The following is a 14,463-nucleotide window of genomic DNA, read 5'->3' on the forward strand; positions in this document are numbered from 1 at the left end:
TAAGGGGACTTCTAAGGATAGATGCAGGAAGGTCTTTTCCCCTTAGTGGGGAGAATCTAGGGCTAGAGGGTATAATCTCAGAATAATAACTCATTTAAGACAAATGGAGAAATCGTGTTCTCTCACAGGCTAGTGACCTTGTAGAATTCTTTCCTGTAGAGGGCGGTCAGGCTGGGTCTTAGTATATTCAAGGCAAAGGTAGACAGGTTTTTGAATCAGTATGGGAATGAGTTATTTGAAAAATGGAATGGAGGATTATCAGATCAGCCAAGTTCTCTGAATAGCAGAACAGATGGACTGAATGGCCTGCTCCCATGTCTTACAGTGTTTATCAAAACGTTAACAGTCTCTCTCTACAAAGATACTGCCAGAGCTGCTGAGTTTCTCCAACATTGTTTTTACTTCTTCACCCTCCAGTAAATAGTAAGAAGACCCTTGCGAGACAAAAGTGCCCTGGTTTGAAGCATCAATATTTTCAACTGGACAGGCAATCAAGAAAATGACCTTGGTCTAAAAACATTTTAATTATATTAAAGTAATCCATGTCACAATCTGCCACTTTGCTCGCTAGTGTAGGCTGCGGTTAATGTACTGTACAAACATATTTGCTATCTGTCCGATATTCTCGGTTGGGTGCATCTTGGTGTAGCTGATGAACTGCCGCCTCAGTTTACGAAGTTCAGCCATTTGCAGGTTTCGGGTCAGCTCAATGTGTCATCAAGATTAAGGAAAGAAATCGTTTCATTGAATAACCTGCTCCACCAAACAACATTTGAAACTTTCGGCAATTGCTATAGTGTCACAATTTGGGGAAAAAGCAAATATCTGTTGACTCAGAAGTAAATAAAATTTGCACTTCTGTCATGCCTTTGGACAGCTGTTACAGACTTTGTAGACAGTGGAAACATGTGAAGTGCAGCTTTCCCATTCCTCTCCAAATAGTGGCAGAACTTATAAATCCACCCAAGGAAATCTGACAAACTCCCTGTTTAAAGGTATCAGTACTGCACTAGAAGAGGCAGCTATGCAGATCTAGTCTCACCAACCCAGTCCTTAACTTAATCTTAAGCCCAAAAAAGGGCTCCCGTGACGGAGTGGTAGTATCCATATCTCTGGGCAAGGCAGCCCACGTTCAAGCCCCACCAGCTTCGAGGCTTTGCCATAACACGTCTGAACAAGCTGATGAAAATGTCTAAATCTGGTGAATTTTCTGCTGCAACACTTCCATTATAGTATTACATCTCGCCTAAAGTGCTGTTCCCAGAGCTGAAAGCTATATCCCACTCACAGCTGAGAAAGAATGTCACACAAAAACAGAACCCTTGAGATAATGGCGAGACTCCATTAGCTCTCTGTGTGTCTGCCTGGAGGCTTTTAGTGACTTCTGTATCTGGCACCTAAATCTCTCAGCTCCTGACAGCCCCCAGCTCCTCAGCCTTTAGAGGATGTGATCTGTTCTGCCAAAAGCCAACATAGATGACCTCACAGTTCACACAGTGAACTCTATCAAACAGTTTTCTTCCCACTCAATCAAGTGTTAGCGAGATGCTGTACTCGAGCCCCTCAAGTGTAGCTTCAGCACACACCTTCTGACTCAGAGGCAAGTGTGCTATCATTACAAAAGGATCCAAAATGATATTTTTAAAATTTAAAAGCATTTTATAAAGGATATCTTCACATTGGCTCCAGGCACCGTTATCAGGTCTCCAGGTACACTCGTCTTCTGTGTGTTTAATATGGTCTAAAAGTTTAAAGGAACAACATTTCAAAATGCATATTTTGACAATTAACATTAAAAAGTGAAGCAACAATGGTATGCTAATGGAAGACAGTGTAAACAGGGCGTAGTGGATTAGGTTCTGACCCATTAACGTGACCTGTATTTAAACCCAGCTCCCACTCTGTCCATTAGCTGGAAAGATCCTGTACGAAGGTAGTTTGGGTCATCTCTCAACCACTTTTATGGGATGTGTTTTTTAGATTAGATTAGACTTACAGTGTGGAAACAGGCCCTTCGGCCCAACAAGTCCACACCGACCCGCCGAAGCGCAACCCACCCATACCCCTACATTTACCCCCTACCTAACACTACGGGCAATTTAGCTTGGCCAATTCACCTGACCCGCACATCTTTGGACTGTGGGAGGAAACCGGAGCACCCGGAGGAAACCCACGCAGACACGGGGAGAACGTGCAAACTCCACACAGTCAGTCGCCTGAGTCAGGAATTGAACCCGGGTCTACAGGCGCTGTGAGGCAGCAGTGCTAACCACTGTGCCACCGTGTTTTCTCTGCACAAAACTGCCCCCAAAATTTGTCTCTAAATTCCCACCTTGCTCAGGCAGGCCTTTGGACAACAGCGACAGGAAAGAAAGTCCAGGGAAGTGGGTTAATGGGAATAACATCTTGGTACATGAGGAAGCAGTGTTGTGAAGGCGTGGGATTCAGGTTGACAGCTTGAATATTCATCCTACTCCCAGCTCATACACCATGAGGAGACAGACAGAGGAGGAGGAGGAGGACACCATCAAAGGAACAGTTTGATTATCCTTTTCCCACCCAACTTGAGCACAAAAAGAAAAGCAAAGTACTGAAAGGGCTGATAGCAATGATGGGTGACAATAATGCGCCGTCACCTCAATCAGCCAAAACTCCCTCAATTACAAGGTGGAAACAGTTTAGATCCAGCTCCCCAGTGAGGCATTGAATCAGTATCCACTCAGAACGGCTAGTGAGAGAAATGGAAGCAAGTGATTCATAAACTTAATAATGATGAATAGGGTCTAAACGATGACTGATGTGCAACATTATCCACCTGAAGTTTACTGAAAATAACTCTTTAAATATGTATTTATAAAACCCTTTCTTGTGACCACTGGACATCACAAAGCACTTAATGTAGGAAATACAGTAGCTAATTCATGTACAGCAAGCTCCCAAAGCCAGCAATATGATAACCTGTTTTTGTGACATTGGTTCAAGGTTAAATAGGGTCTGCAAAATAACAATAGAATGTTTAACATCCACTGCGAGGACCAGTTTAAGGTCTCAGCAAAAGGCAGCAACTCAATCAGTGGAGCAGAGAGAGAGACAGCGTTCAGTTTTGTGCTCAAACCTTGGAGTGTGACTCTACCTGGAAGGTGACTGACTCAGGTAAAAGAATATGACCTACTGAAGACAGCTCAATGTGTTTCAGAGTAAACAACACTTTTTTGAAGTTTGTTTTTAAATTATTTGATTCAAATGAGAGTTGCTGGCAACAGAATCATTAGCTGCCCATTCTTAATTACCTTTGAACTGAGTAGTTTGCTGGGCCATTTCAGAGTCAACCATGTTGCTGCAGGTCTGGAGTCACATATCGGTCAGACTACTAGGTAAGGATGGCAGATTTCCTCCCAAAGGAAATTCGTGAACCAGATGAGATTTTGTGTCAATTAATAAAAGCTTATTACTAAGCTATCTGTAGAACTAGCTTTCAATTCCAGATTTTAAAAAAAGTAATTGAATTTAAACTCCACCAGCTGCCAATGTCCTCAGCATTACTGGAGCAGTGACATTACTATTACCCTACTGTCTCTCCCTGAGGAATTACTTTTCCACCCAACACGAACAATTCCTCCCAAAACAAAACTCACCGTGACCATCTCCTGTGTAACTCGATCCAACTCATACAAGAAGTTTGTTGATGAAAGTGGTTGCTGAAAATGAACATTAAAAGGATAAACATTAATTGTGGCTTAATTATTGGAACTAAAGAACAGAAAGACAACAATCGCACATGCCCTACCCAGTACCTCTAGCCCATGCCTGATGATCTGTAAAAGGCCAACACTTCACACAATTCATGGAATTCAACTTTTAAGGGAGGCTGTTCAGTCCATTGAGCCCAGCTCTTTAAAGGAGCTTTTCAGTTAATCCTACACTGTTCAGTCCCTTATCCAGCATGCACTGAAGTTCCTTTTGACCTTTTCTGTTAAACCTGCTTTCAGCATTATTCTAGATGATAAACCCATGGGTGAAAAAAACCCTCATTTTCTCCCTGACCAATTATCTTAAATCTGGATCCTCTGGTTACCAGGTTTCCTGCTAATCAGATCAGCTTTTCTTCATTAATTCCATCAAAACTCCTCAAATCATACGGAACGGAAACAGACCCCTCGGTCCAACCTGTCCATGCCAGCCAGTTTCTAAAATGAACGTGTCCCATATCCCTCTAAACTTTTCCGATTCATGTACCTGTCCAAATGTGTTTTAAATGTTGTAACTGTACCTGCAACTACCACTTCCTCTGGTAGGTTATTCCACACACTAACCAACCTTTGAGAAAAAGCTGCCCCTCAGGTCCCTTTTAAAATCTTCCTTCTCTCACCTCAATGATATGCTCCCCCTGTTTTGAAATCCCCCATCCAAGGGAAAAGATCATTGCTATTCACCTTATCTTTGCCTCTCATGATTTTACAAATCTCTATAAAAGGTCTCCCCACAATCTCCTATCCTCCAGTGGAAAGAATCCCAGTCTCTCCTTATAACTCAAACCCTCCAGTCCCAGCAACGTTCTGGCCAATCTCGCAGGGCAATCAGCACTGTACACAGTACTCAAAAAGTGGCCTCACATGACATCTCAAGGCCTGTACTCAATGGTCTCAGTAATGAATATACTAAACGCTGCCTTAATGACCTGGTCTACCTGTGATGCAACTTTCATCTGTGCTCCATCAAATGCCAATTTAAAAACAAACCTTCAACCAATTCACAAGCAATATGCTAGATTGAGGCATTTAAGAGGCACTGGATGATTATTTGAATGAAAATAGTTTGCAAGGATGTGTGGAGAAAACTGAAGATTGACACTAGGTAATGATGTTGATTTGATGAGCTGCTGCAGGCATGATGGGTCCAATGGTTGTCTTCTATGATTCAACCTTTCATGAACATAGAGTCAGAGATATACAGCACGGAAACAGACCCCTTGGTCCAACTCATCCAGGGCAACCAGATACCCCAAATTAATCTAGTCCCATTTGCCAGCACTTGGACCATATCCCTTTCTATTCATATACCCATCCAGATGCATTTTAAATGTTGTAATTGTACCAGTCTCCACCACTTCCTCTGGCAGCTCATTCCATATACACACCACCATCTGTGTGAAAAAGTTACCCCTTAGGTCCTTTTTAAATCTGCCTGTATTCTATGTGATCTAATCTTGTAAACCAGTCTACCATGTATAACCTTGTCAAACGACGAAGGCAGTATATCTGCAGGTTTGTCCCTGCCCTGGTGCTCAGTTATCTGCTGACAACAATTGCCAGGACATTTCCTTCTGTAAAGGGTATTAGGAACAGAAGAAATTGGATCAGGAGGGAGCCATTTGGATCCTCAAACCCTCTCTGCCATTCAACTAAGCCATGGGTGGCCTTCTACCTCAATCCCACATTTTCCTGTACTACCTCCGTGTCCTTAGATATCGTTAGTATCTAGAAATGTAGAAATGTATTAATCTTTGAAAAGCATGGCCCTTTTTCTGATAATCGATGATAGTTCTTTGAAATGGAGACAGAGACCTGGTAACCACGTCCTAGCAACAATTGAAGGAGAAATCAGGGGTAAGAAGAGGGAGAAAAATTTTAAAAACCAGGTATAAAAACAACATTGAGTCATGGAACGAGGGAGGCTTGAAGAAAGCCAGGAGTAGAGGCTGTTCTACTATAACAGGATAGCTTCTTTCCTCTGCTACCCTGCACTATTGAAAATCGTGCTATGGAAAAGCTATTATATAAAATTGCATTGCACAAGATCATGATAGAAAATCGCTATACTCATTCAGCAGAAAATTTGCGTTATCCAAACACGGTTCACAATTTGTCAAATCGCATTACAGCCAATTGTGTTACCGAAACGCATCATACCAGAGTGACCTGTATGATGACGCAACAATCCCACAGGTCACAGTGACAAAAACAAATGAGGGTTCTGAAAGAGACATCACAAAACCACAAGCCTTCAACTGCTCTTTAAATTCTACGCTCAGTATTAATAGAATCCAACTTCCACCAGATGATGTGGTAGATTTTGACCTTGTGCCCTCAGCATTAGCTTGAACCTCTGGATTAATAGTCCAGGTACACTACCAATCTACAATCATCTCCCCTTGCTGACTTGACTCACAGCACTGCCCTGGAGGTGTGTCTCTAATCCCTGGATCAACCAGGCCATACTAGATTACTAGCAATTCTAAACACATACAGGCACCGCTCGCTGTCCTCACTCACATTCAGTGTTGACTGGTTGGGTGGTGGGGCTTTCCTATGGAAGACTGCATCATATATCGCTTCAAAGGGGAGGGCATCGTCTTTCTGGATGGTGAACAATGGACTATCCCACCGGTTCCGGGAATCTGGGGCCTCAAATCGCATCACCAGCTCATCGAAACTTAAGGAATTGCAAAAACAGAGAAAGAGAGAACTGTAATTAACCAACTCAAAAAAGGTTTAGAGAGCAAACAGTGCATGGACTGGGAGGGCTTTACAGAACAATGTAACATCGAATTCATACTGCACCTTCCATAAACTAGTAACACGTAACCAAACATAATTAGACAATGGGCCATATTAGAACGAGAAAGACTTTGACTATAGGGCATATCCAGTGTTCACATGAAGAGCCCTTAAGTTCTTTTGTATAGCTACCATTATAATAGCACAAAAGAACTGCAGATGCTGGAAATCCGAAAAATAAAAACAAAAACAAAAATTGCTGGAGAAACTCAGCAGGTCTGCAACATGCATAGAGGAAAAGCAGAGTTAATGTTACAAGTCCAGTGACAAAAAAAACAAAAGGTCACTGGACTCTAATGTTAATTCTGGTTACTGGCTGAAATGCTGTAATGTATAAAATGCAGCAGCCAATTCGTGTAATCAGACTTCCCACAATTATAATGACCAGACAAGTATTTTCTCCCTCATGTGGATCCAGGCATAAATACTGACCATGACACAGAAGATACTCCTCTTATTTTCTTCAAAGTAACGTCAAGAGAATGTTTGCACCCAGAGGGAGCAGGGTCAGAGGATATTAAACATTAACGGTGATTTTCTCTCCATAGATGCTGCCAGACCTGAGATTATCCAGCACTTTGTTTCAAATTCCCAACATCTGGAGTTTTTTATTTTAGTGAGACCATGTAGCATGCCTTCAAATAGGACTCAGATGGCCCACGCAACTACAAAGCAAGCAAAGAACGATGTGGAAGGGGACACTGTATAAAGTAAAAGTCAAAATGGCTGGGAAACAAGATTTTGAAACAAAAACTGAAATTGCTGGAGAACCTCTGTCCATCTGACAGCATCTGTGGTGGGAAAACAGTTTACTTTTCAGTGGCCCTTCTTGTGAAGGGGACACCTGTACAGCAAACACTAGCTTGACTGAATGGTCAGTTTCTGTGCTGTTAGTCCTACGATCCCATGACTGGTCGGCATAAAATGGAGGACATTAAATATCTGAACTCATCTTTAATTTCTAAAGAACCAGGTGGACTACAACTAATGGGTTATGAAAATCCACATTTTATACCAGGTTTAGAACCCCTTATTCATCAACTTATGGATTGGACTTTTGATTCTAATGGAGAGTAGAGAGTGTGTTGCTGGAAATGCACAGGTCAGGCAGCATTCGAACAGGAGAATCAATGTTTCAGATTCCTGATGAAGGGCTCTCGTCTGAGAGGTCGATTCTCCTGTTCCTCGGATGCTGCCTGACCTGCTGTCCTTTTCCAGCAACACACACAACTCTGATCTCCACCAGCTGCAGACCTCACTTTCCTCTAATGGAGAGAAGTTACAGATTCAGACCACACCATTCAGGTAGGCTTTGGGTAGCAGAAAAAGACAGTACACATCAGATAACCTGAAGCAATAACTATTCAACAAGGATCACAATGTCAGCATTTCTAGCACGTTATCAAGAAAGCAAATGCAAGTTGTGAATGGTGCTGAACATTGGACAATCATCAGCAAATATCCCCACTCTGACCTTATGGTGGAGGGAAATGCATTGATTAAGCAGCTGAAGGTGGTTGGGCCTAAGATACTACCCTGAGGAACTCCTGCAGAGATTCCTGGAGCTGAGATGACTGACCTCCAACTACCACGAATGCCTTCCTATGTGTCAGATATGATTCTGACCATTGGAGAGTTTGTCCCCAATACCCATTGATTCCAGTTTTCTAGGGTTTCTTGATGCCACACTCAGTCAAATGTAGCCTTGATGTTAAATGCTGTCACACTCACCTCACTTCTGTCCATGTCTGAACCAAAGTTGTAATTTAGGTCAGGAGCGGAGTGGCCTTTGCAGAACCCAAGAGCATCACTGAGCAAGTGCTACTTGATAGCACTGGTGATCACTTGACTGATGATTGAGGGTAGTCTGATGGGACAGTAATTGACAGCTTTGGAATTGTCCTGCTTTTTATGTACAGGATATACCTGGGCAATTTTCCACTGAAGCCAGTGCTGAACTAGAACATATTGGCTCGGGGAGCAAGTTCTGGAGCACATGTCGTCAGTACTATTGCCAGAATGTTGTCAGGACCTGTAGCTTTTGCAGTATCCAGCGTTTTCAACTGTTTCTTGACATCACGTGAAGTGAATTGAATTGGCTGAAGTTTGCTATCTGTAATGCTGGAGACCACTCTCTCGCCAGAAAGCAGTGGGAAATGGGTCATTTCAGATTTTTAAAGGCAAAGTTAGATTGATTCTTAATTGACAAGGAAATTGGAATTGCAGCACAACCAGATAAGCTATGATCTTAAAGAATGACAGAGAAGGCTGAGTGGAGCAAATAGGCTACTCACGCTCACAATTCATGTCTGTTAGAACAGTTATGATTCTAAGTAACATGCGAACGCACATGTTCACTGAAGAACCATCTAAATGATAGTCTCAGAATTTACTTGTGATCTCAAGATGGTTAAGAAAATGACATCTATCTAGCACTACAGGAGGCAAGAGTGACACCAAGTCAAATAGTGGCTTCCCAGCGGAGACCAATGCGCTGGTCCAGCTGTTGGATGTCACTAGATTGGTCAACATTGCTTTAACACTGAACAGGACAACAACAGCAGTAGCAAGCTCACATTTTCTGGGAGTACTGCTCCTCTGGCTCTCTGTTCCGGTTCCACAACGAACAGACATCGACAGCAGTGTCACAGTGAATCTAGAAACAAAAATAAAAATCCAATCTTATCCTTAACAGGAAATAGGCTTCACTAACAAAAGTACAGTACTCCAGATGCTGAAATTAAAAAGAACATGTCAGAAACACCCTGGTCAGAAGTTCTGTGGGAAGTTAGACAGTTAACATTTCAGATTGATGACATTTGATTGGAATTGGGAAAAAGTTATGAATGGAACAGATTTTAAAGAGGGAGACAGGAAGAACAGGGGAAGGGATGAAAGGAGCAAAAGATCAGTAATAGGTGGAAGTGTGGAGATAGTAAATGACAAATGGATAAGGATGCAAAGTGAACGTGGTGATAATGGGAAAACTAAAAGTTTGGGTCGACACAGGTATAAATGGAATGGCAGAATCAGGATTAACACCTGCTATCTGGAAAAGTGGGGCAAGAGTATGGAATCCAAATAAACTGAATTCAGTTATTAATCCCGAAGGAGGTTGAGACCAAAATCAAAAAACAAGATGGGGTTCCTTAAGCTCACCCTATTCTAATGAACATCTGCAAGGAAGTTATAGGTTAGGAGGGCTGCTTTCTAGTTATTGCTCATGAAGCGGTTTTCATGAAATTAGGAGGCCAAACCTTTTGGCGAATTTCCCCGTTCAGTTCGATCACTTGTGTCAATTCTCCTTTCCACTCTGATCTTTCTGTCACTTAGACAGACAAGAGCAGCAGGCACATGGAACATTACCACCTGCAACACAATCCTGAAAAGTATCTTTTTAAAAGAAAAATGCGCTATTATCCAAAGGGAGTGCTTGGGGCCCTGGACAGTGTGAACAGAGGAGATAAAAGGGTAGATGCAATATTTCTTGTGCTTTGTGGGTTCGTTAAAACAAAAGAAAATCATTCATGGGATGAGAGCGTTGCAGTACGACCCAATCCCAATTGTCCTACAGAAGGTAGTCGTGGGCCACTTTATTGAATCAAGATTACAGTGTTGCAGGGAAAGCACAGCAGGTCAGACAGCATCCGAGGAGCAGGGAAAAAAAAAAATCAACATTTCAGGCAGAAACCCTTCATCAGGAATGTTGATGAAGGGCTCCTGCCCGAAACGTCGATTCTCCTGCTCCTCGGATGCTGCCTGACCTGCTGCGCTTTTCAAGCACCAGCATCTGCAATCTTCACTTTCGCCACCTTCTTGAATTGTTGCAGTCTGCAATGTAAGTATTTAAATAGTGCTGTTAGGAAGGAAATTCCAGGCTTTTCATCCAGCAACAGTGAAGGAATTTGATATGTTTCAAAGAGCATAACTGGCTGCAAAGCTAGTGGTGAAAAGCACAATATAATTGCAAAATTTTTTTTAATATTTAAAAAAGCACCATATTTTGCACTTCAAATGTTTTCTCTTATTTCTCTTCTCAGTAATCACTGTAGTATTGTTCTTCCAGTGCCTGTTTCTATCACTTCACCCAGTGGCCAGGAGATAGTCTAGAAGGACAGGTCAGGAGAACATTGTCCCTCAGTAGCATTTTGGCTCAGCTCCAGCCCTTCATCTGAATTGCAATATGGTTTCAACGGAGACTCAGCAATCTGAGAAACACCCTCGGGCAGTAGAGGGAAGACTTCAAGAAGTTGGGATGGGGCAATGTCCCCCGCAATCTTTCTTTGTTGTGCATTGACTATTTAGTGCTTAACAGTCCCATTACAATTGCTGTACGGAGAGACAAAAAAAGGAAAACGGATTGCACGCAATCTGTGCATTGAGGTGAAGATTCTGTGCCACTGGCTGTGTGACTGCGTATGTGTGGAGCTCAGGGACAGCAGTGGCTGTGGTCAGAGAGGCAATGTTTCAATGAATGACTGACATTGAACATCACCATCACACTACCTCACCAACCTCCTTTAGGATAGAATAAGATAAGACAGACGTAATTAACTCCCTCTGAAATATGGAGGAGTTCGCCTGACGTTCACCAAAAGCCAGCGTCTGATGTTTGTGGGATCTTACTATGTACAAATTGGCTGCCATGTGTGTCTGTAGAACAGTGGTGGCTAAATTTTGTTGCTTGGTGATAGAGAATTTGAGTATTGCTTATAAAAGCAAAAGTCGCCAGAACTTTCCCAACTCATTCTCACATTCACAAGAACACCAAATGTCAAAGGGTACAACAGATGAGGAAAACAAAACTGTGCTGATTGATCAGCGAGTTACCAGGGACAACTCATAACAGAGCTACTGTCCTTCCTACTTTTGTTCAATTTAAAATGGAGCACAATGCATGTACAATTCCTTTTCCCTGCAGAGATTGTTGTGTGTCTTAAATTAAGTTCTCTCAAGTGTAATCAAGTTTGAATTAAACAAAAGCCTGGAGAAAATTAAATATAGGCAAGGTGCTATGGAGTTAATAAAGAGAAAGAAACTCACTGCTCATGAAACACTGATGCTCACATCTTGTAGATGGCAATGGCTTGAAATAAATAAAAAAATTCTTTCCACATGGGGTTACACTCGAAAGAGGAGGATGAGGAGACAAAAAGGATCTTTTTAAATTATAAAAAGCAACAATTCCTAAAGGGATTTTATTCAAAGTATGTCATTCCATTTACAAAATATTGTGAAGATACATCAGAAAACATAAGTGAATACAATTAGCTCCAATTCACATTTTCCAGTACAATTTGCTCAATTCAAAAAAAGTGTGGGTGGGAAGACGGACAATAATTCAAGGGTCTTGTATTCTGAAGGACAGTTACACCCAAAAGGTCAACTTCTCCACCTCCTGATGTTGCCTGACTTGCTGTGTTCTTCCAGCCTCCTGCCTGTCGGCTTTGGATTCCAGCATCTGCAGTTTTTTTTGTCTAGATCCTTGGATTCTACCATACTAGAACTAGCAGCTGTACAATAAATTCATTTTCATATTGTATAGATCTTTCAATACCTTTCACACGGGTTCCCAAAAAAAAAATTAATGACCCCTTACCAGACAGTGTGGAGTCTGAGCATGCTTTACCAGGCAGAAAAGTTCATATCTGTAGCCTATATTTAAGAAGAACAACAGTTACAGAGATGCATATCATTGGAACAAAATTAGGCACGGTGAGTCAATATTTTCACTTCAGAAGAAATGTTACATGCAAAGTCACTTTGGTCTGGACTTTTGTTTGACAGATCCCATTATCATCTCAGCTGCTAATTTACCACTGGTTCTCTGTCTGTCTGACTCAACAGTTTAGACAAATTTAATTGGTGGCTTCAACACACACATTCTTTGGATATTGTCCTCAGCTCCACAACCCCCTCACTACCCCCACTGTACCCAGTTGGAGTCTTCTCCTTGTATCAATGGCCACTGGCCCAGCAGAGATGGCAAGTTATAAACATATAAGAACATAGAAAACAAGAGTGAAAATATAAATTACTCTAAATTAAGGCTGTCTTTTTTTCCTGAGAAAATCCTCCTGTTAAGAGTTGGAGATTGAACACATGTACGAGACAAATTCTGTCCAGCAAATCACCAGTCGGATTGGATAACAGAACGTGGAGCGAGAGCAATCCTTTTTTTATTCCTGCTGAATACACGTGATTTCCATGACCTCCTTTTATATTCTTAAAAATTACTTTATTAGGTGGTGGAGTCATTTAGTAACATCACCTTCTGTATTTCATTAGTTTTTTTTAAAGAAAAAAAGGATTTCCTTTAGATGAGGTAGCTCAAACACTATGTACAAAGACTTTAATGTATTAAACTTTTTAACTTGGGAATCTGTAAAGATGACATTTTGTTAACTCACTGTAAATAAATCTACATTTAATCTCCAAATGAAAAGTCTAATTACTTGAGACAAGTTAACTTAGTGGCAACAAATCTCACATCTGTCCTTTCTAAAAATTAATTGCAAGCATTTAGCACTACTTGACTTTGCCCAGCCAAATCCAAGGGATTTTTTTTTCCCATCCCTTGATACTTCTGCATTAAATATGTACTTTAAAAAGCCCAGTTGGACCATGGGCTTCCAAATGGTCCAACTGCACAACAAGTGGAATACAGAGAAATTATTACTACCACTGCTTTAAGTGAAACTGTCGGAATTTTTTTCCAAGCTAATGCTTTTTTATTTGATCATGTCAGTTTTAATAAAGGCTCTTTTAAATCCTTTAACACAGAAGCATCTTACCTACCTTAAAAGAGACACACCACTCTTTATAGCTGGCTAAATCTAACTGGACATCCCCAATGCCATACTCTTTACTATGGACATCGAAAGTCTTTGGACAAACATTAAATCAGACAGGGTACAGGCTGTCAGAAGTATCTTTTTAAAACTTCTCCAGTTAGGCACACCAAGTGAAGCTATAACCCAGCTATTCCATTTAAGAAAATTTAATAATTAATCTTCAAATCAAAAGCACAACTACGTGTAGGATATTTGCTCATATAAACATATACATGGTGGTGGACCAGAAAGTTTGCTTTGAAAAAGCAGACTCCAAACATTATGAAGCTATGTGGATGACAGATGAGATGTCTGGGCTTTCACAAAAGCAGAATTGGAAGAATTCTGCAATATCCTCTGCAACCATCACCCATCAATGAAGCTTAAAGCCACAACATACGGGAAAGCATATATTGCTCAAGACACACACAACGTCATTTCCCTGAATCCCAGGTCTTTTTTTTTGGAGAATCTCATAAGGAACCTTTACTAACCAAGCCAAACTCGGGATATATATTGCCCTCAAATGCTGTACAAACTCAATGCTTTGAAAAAAAAAAATTCTTGGAGCTTTAAATAACTAAATTTATCTATTTTATCTACCATCAAATGTGAACCTCAAATGCAAACCTAGTCCCAATTTATTGCAGTTATCAGTGTCCAACAGCAGGAGCCATTTCTTATCTTTCATCAAACCTGCCTCCTCTCCACGTCACTAGTGATGGCCACAGCAGGAGCAGTCAGAATAACTGCTCCAGTTCCTCCTCGCACAAGTCCCCACACACCAGCCCTTGGCACTTTTCCAATCACACAGTGGGTCTCGAGGAGCAACAGCAGCAAACGTAGGGCAAACGAGTGAGTGGTGAAGCTGGAGCAGTTGGCACAGGAGAGCCAGAAACTAAAGTGGAGGAGTGTATTCCTCAGATTCTGTCTCACTCATACAGGGGAGCATTTTCGCTCACTTGCCACCCGTCAAAATTTCCTGTGGGCTTTTTAGGGCAAATTCACCTGCCGTCCATATTTTGAAACCTGATCAGGTCAGCCAAATTCCTTAGCTTCTCACGCCCAGCTCC

At 41.5% G+C, this 14,463-nt stretch overlaps 1 protein-coding gene across 1 annotated transcript in view; it reads right to left on the reverse strand.

Annotated features, from left to right (window-relative positions):
* Nucleotides 1–505: 505 nt before the first annotated feature.
* Nucleotides 506–14,463, reverse strand: part of kti12 (KTI12 chromatin associated homolog) — a 32,343-nt gene continuing 18,385 nt past the window's right edge. The window contains exons 4-9 of the mRNA XM_060853654.1: nt 12,157–12,212; nt 9,134–9,213; nt 6,273–6,432; nt 3,636–3,698; nt 1,671–1,741; nt 506–709 (exon numbers count right to left, since the gene is read on the reverse strand). Coding sequence (XP_060709637.1) covers nt 568–709; nt 1,671–1,741; nt 3,636–3,698; nt 6,273–6,432; nt 9,134–9,213; nt 12,157–12,212 — 572 coding nt within the window. The 3' untranslated portion in view covers nt 506–567. The remainder of the gene's footprint in view (nt 710–1,670; nt 1,742–3,635; nt 3,699–6,272; nt 6,433–9,133; nt 9,214–12,156; nt 12,213–14,463) is intronic.

Source organism: Hemiscyllium ocellatum, chromosome 42, assembly GCF_020745735.1.
Source record: "Hemiscyllium ocellatum isolate sHemOce1 chromosome 42, sHemOce1.pat.X.cur, whole genome shotgun sequence".
NCBI classification, from domain to species: domain Eukaryota; kingdom Metazoa; phylum Chordata; class Chondrichthyes; order Orectolobiformes; family Hemiscylliidae; genus Hemiscyllium; species Hemiscyllium ocellatum.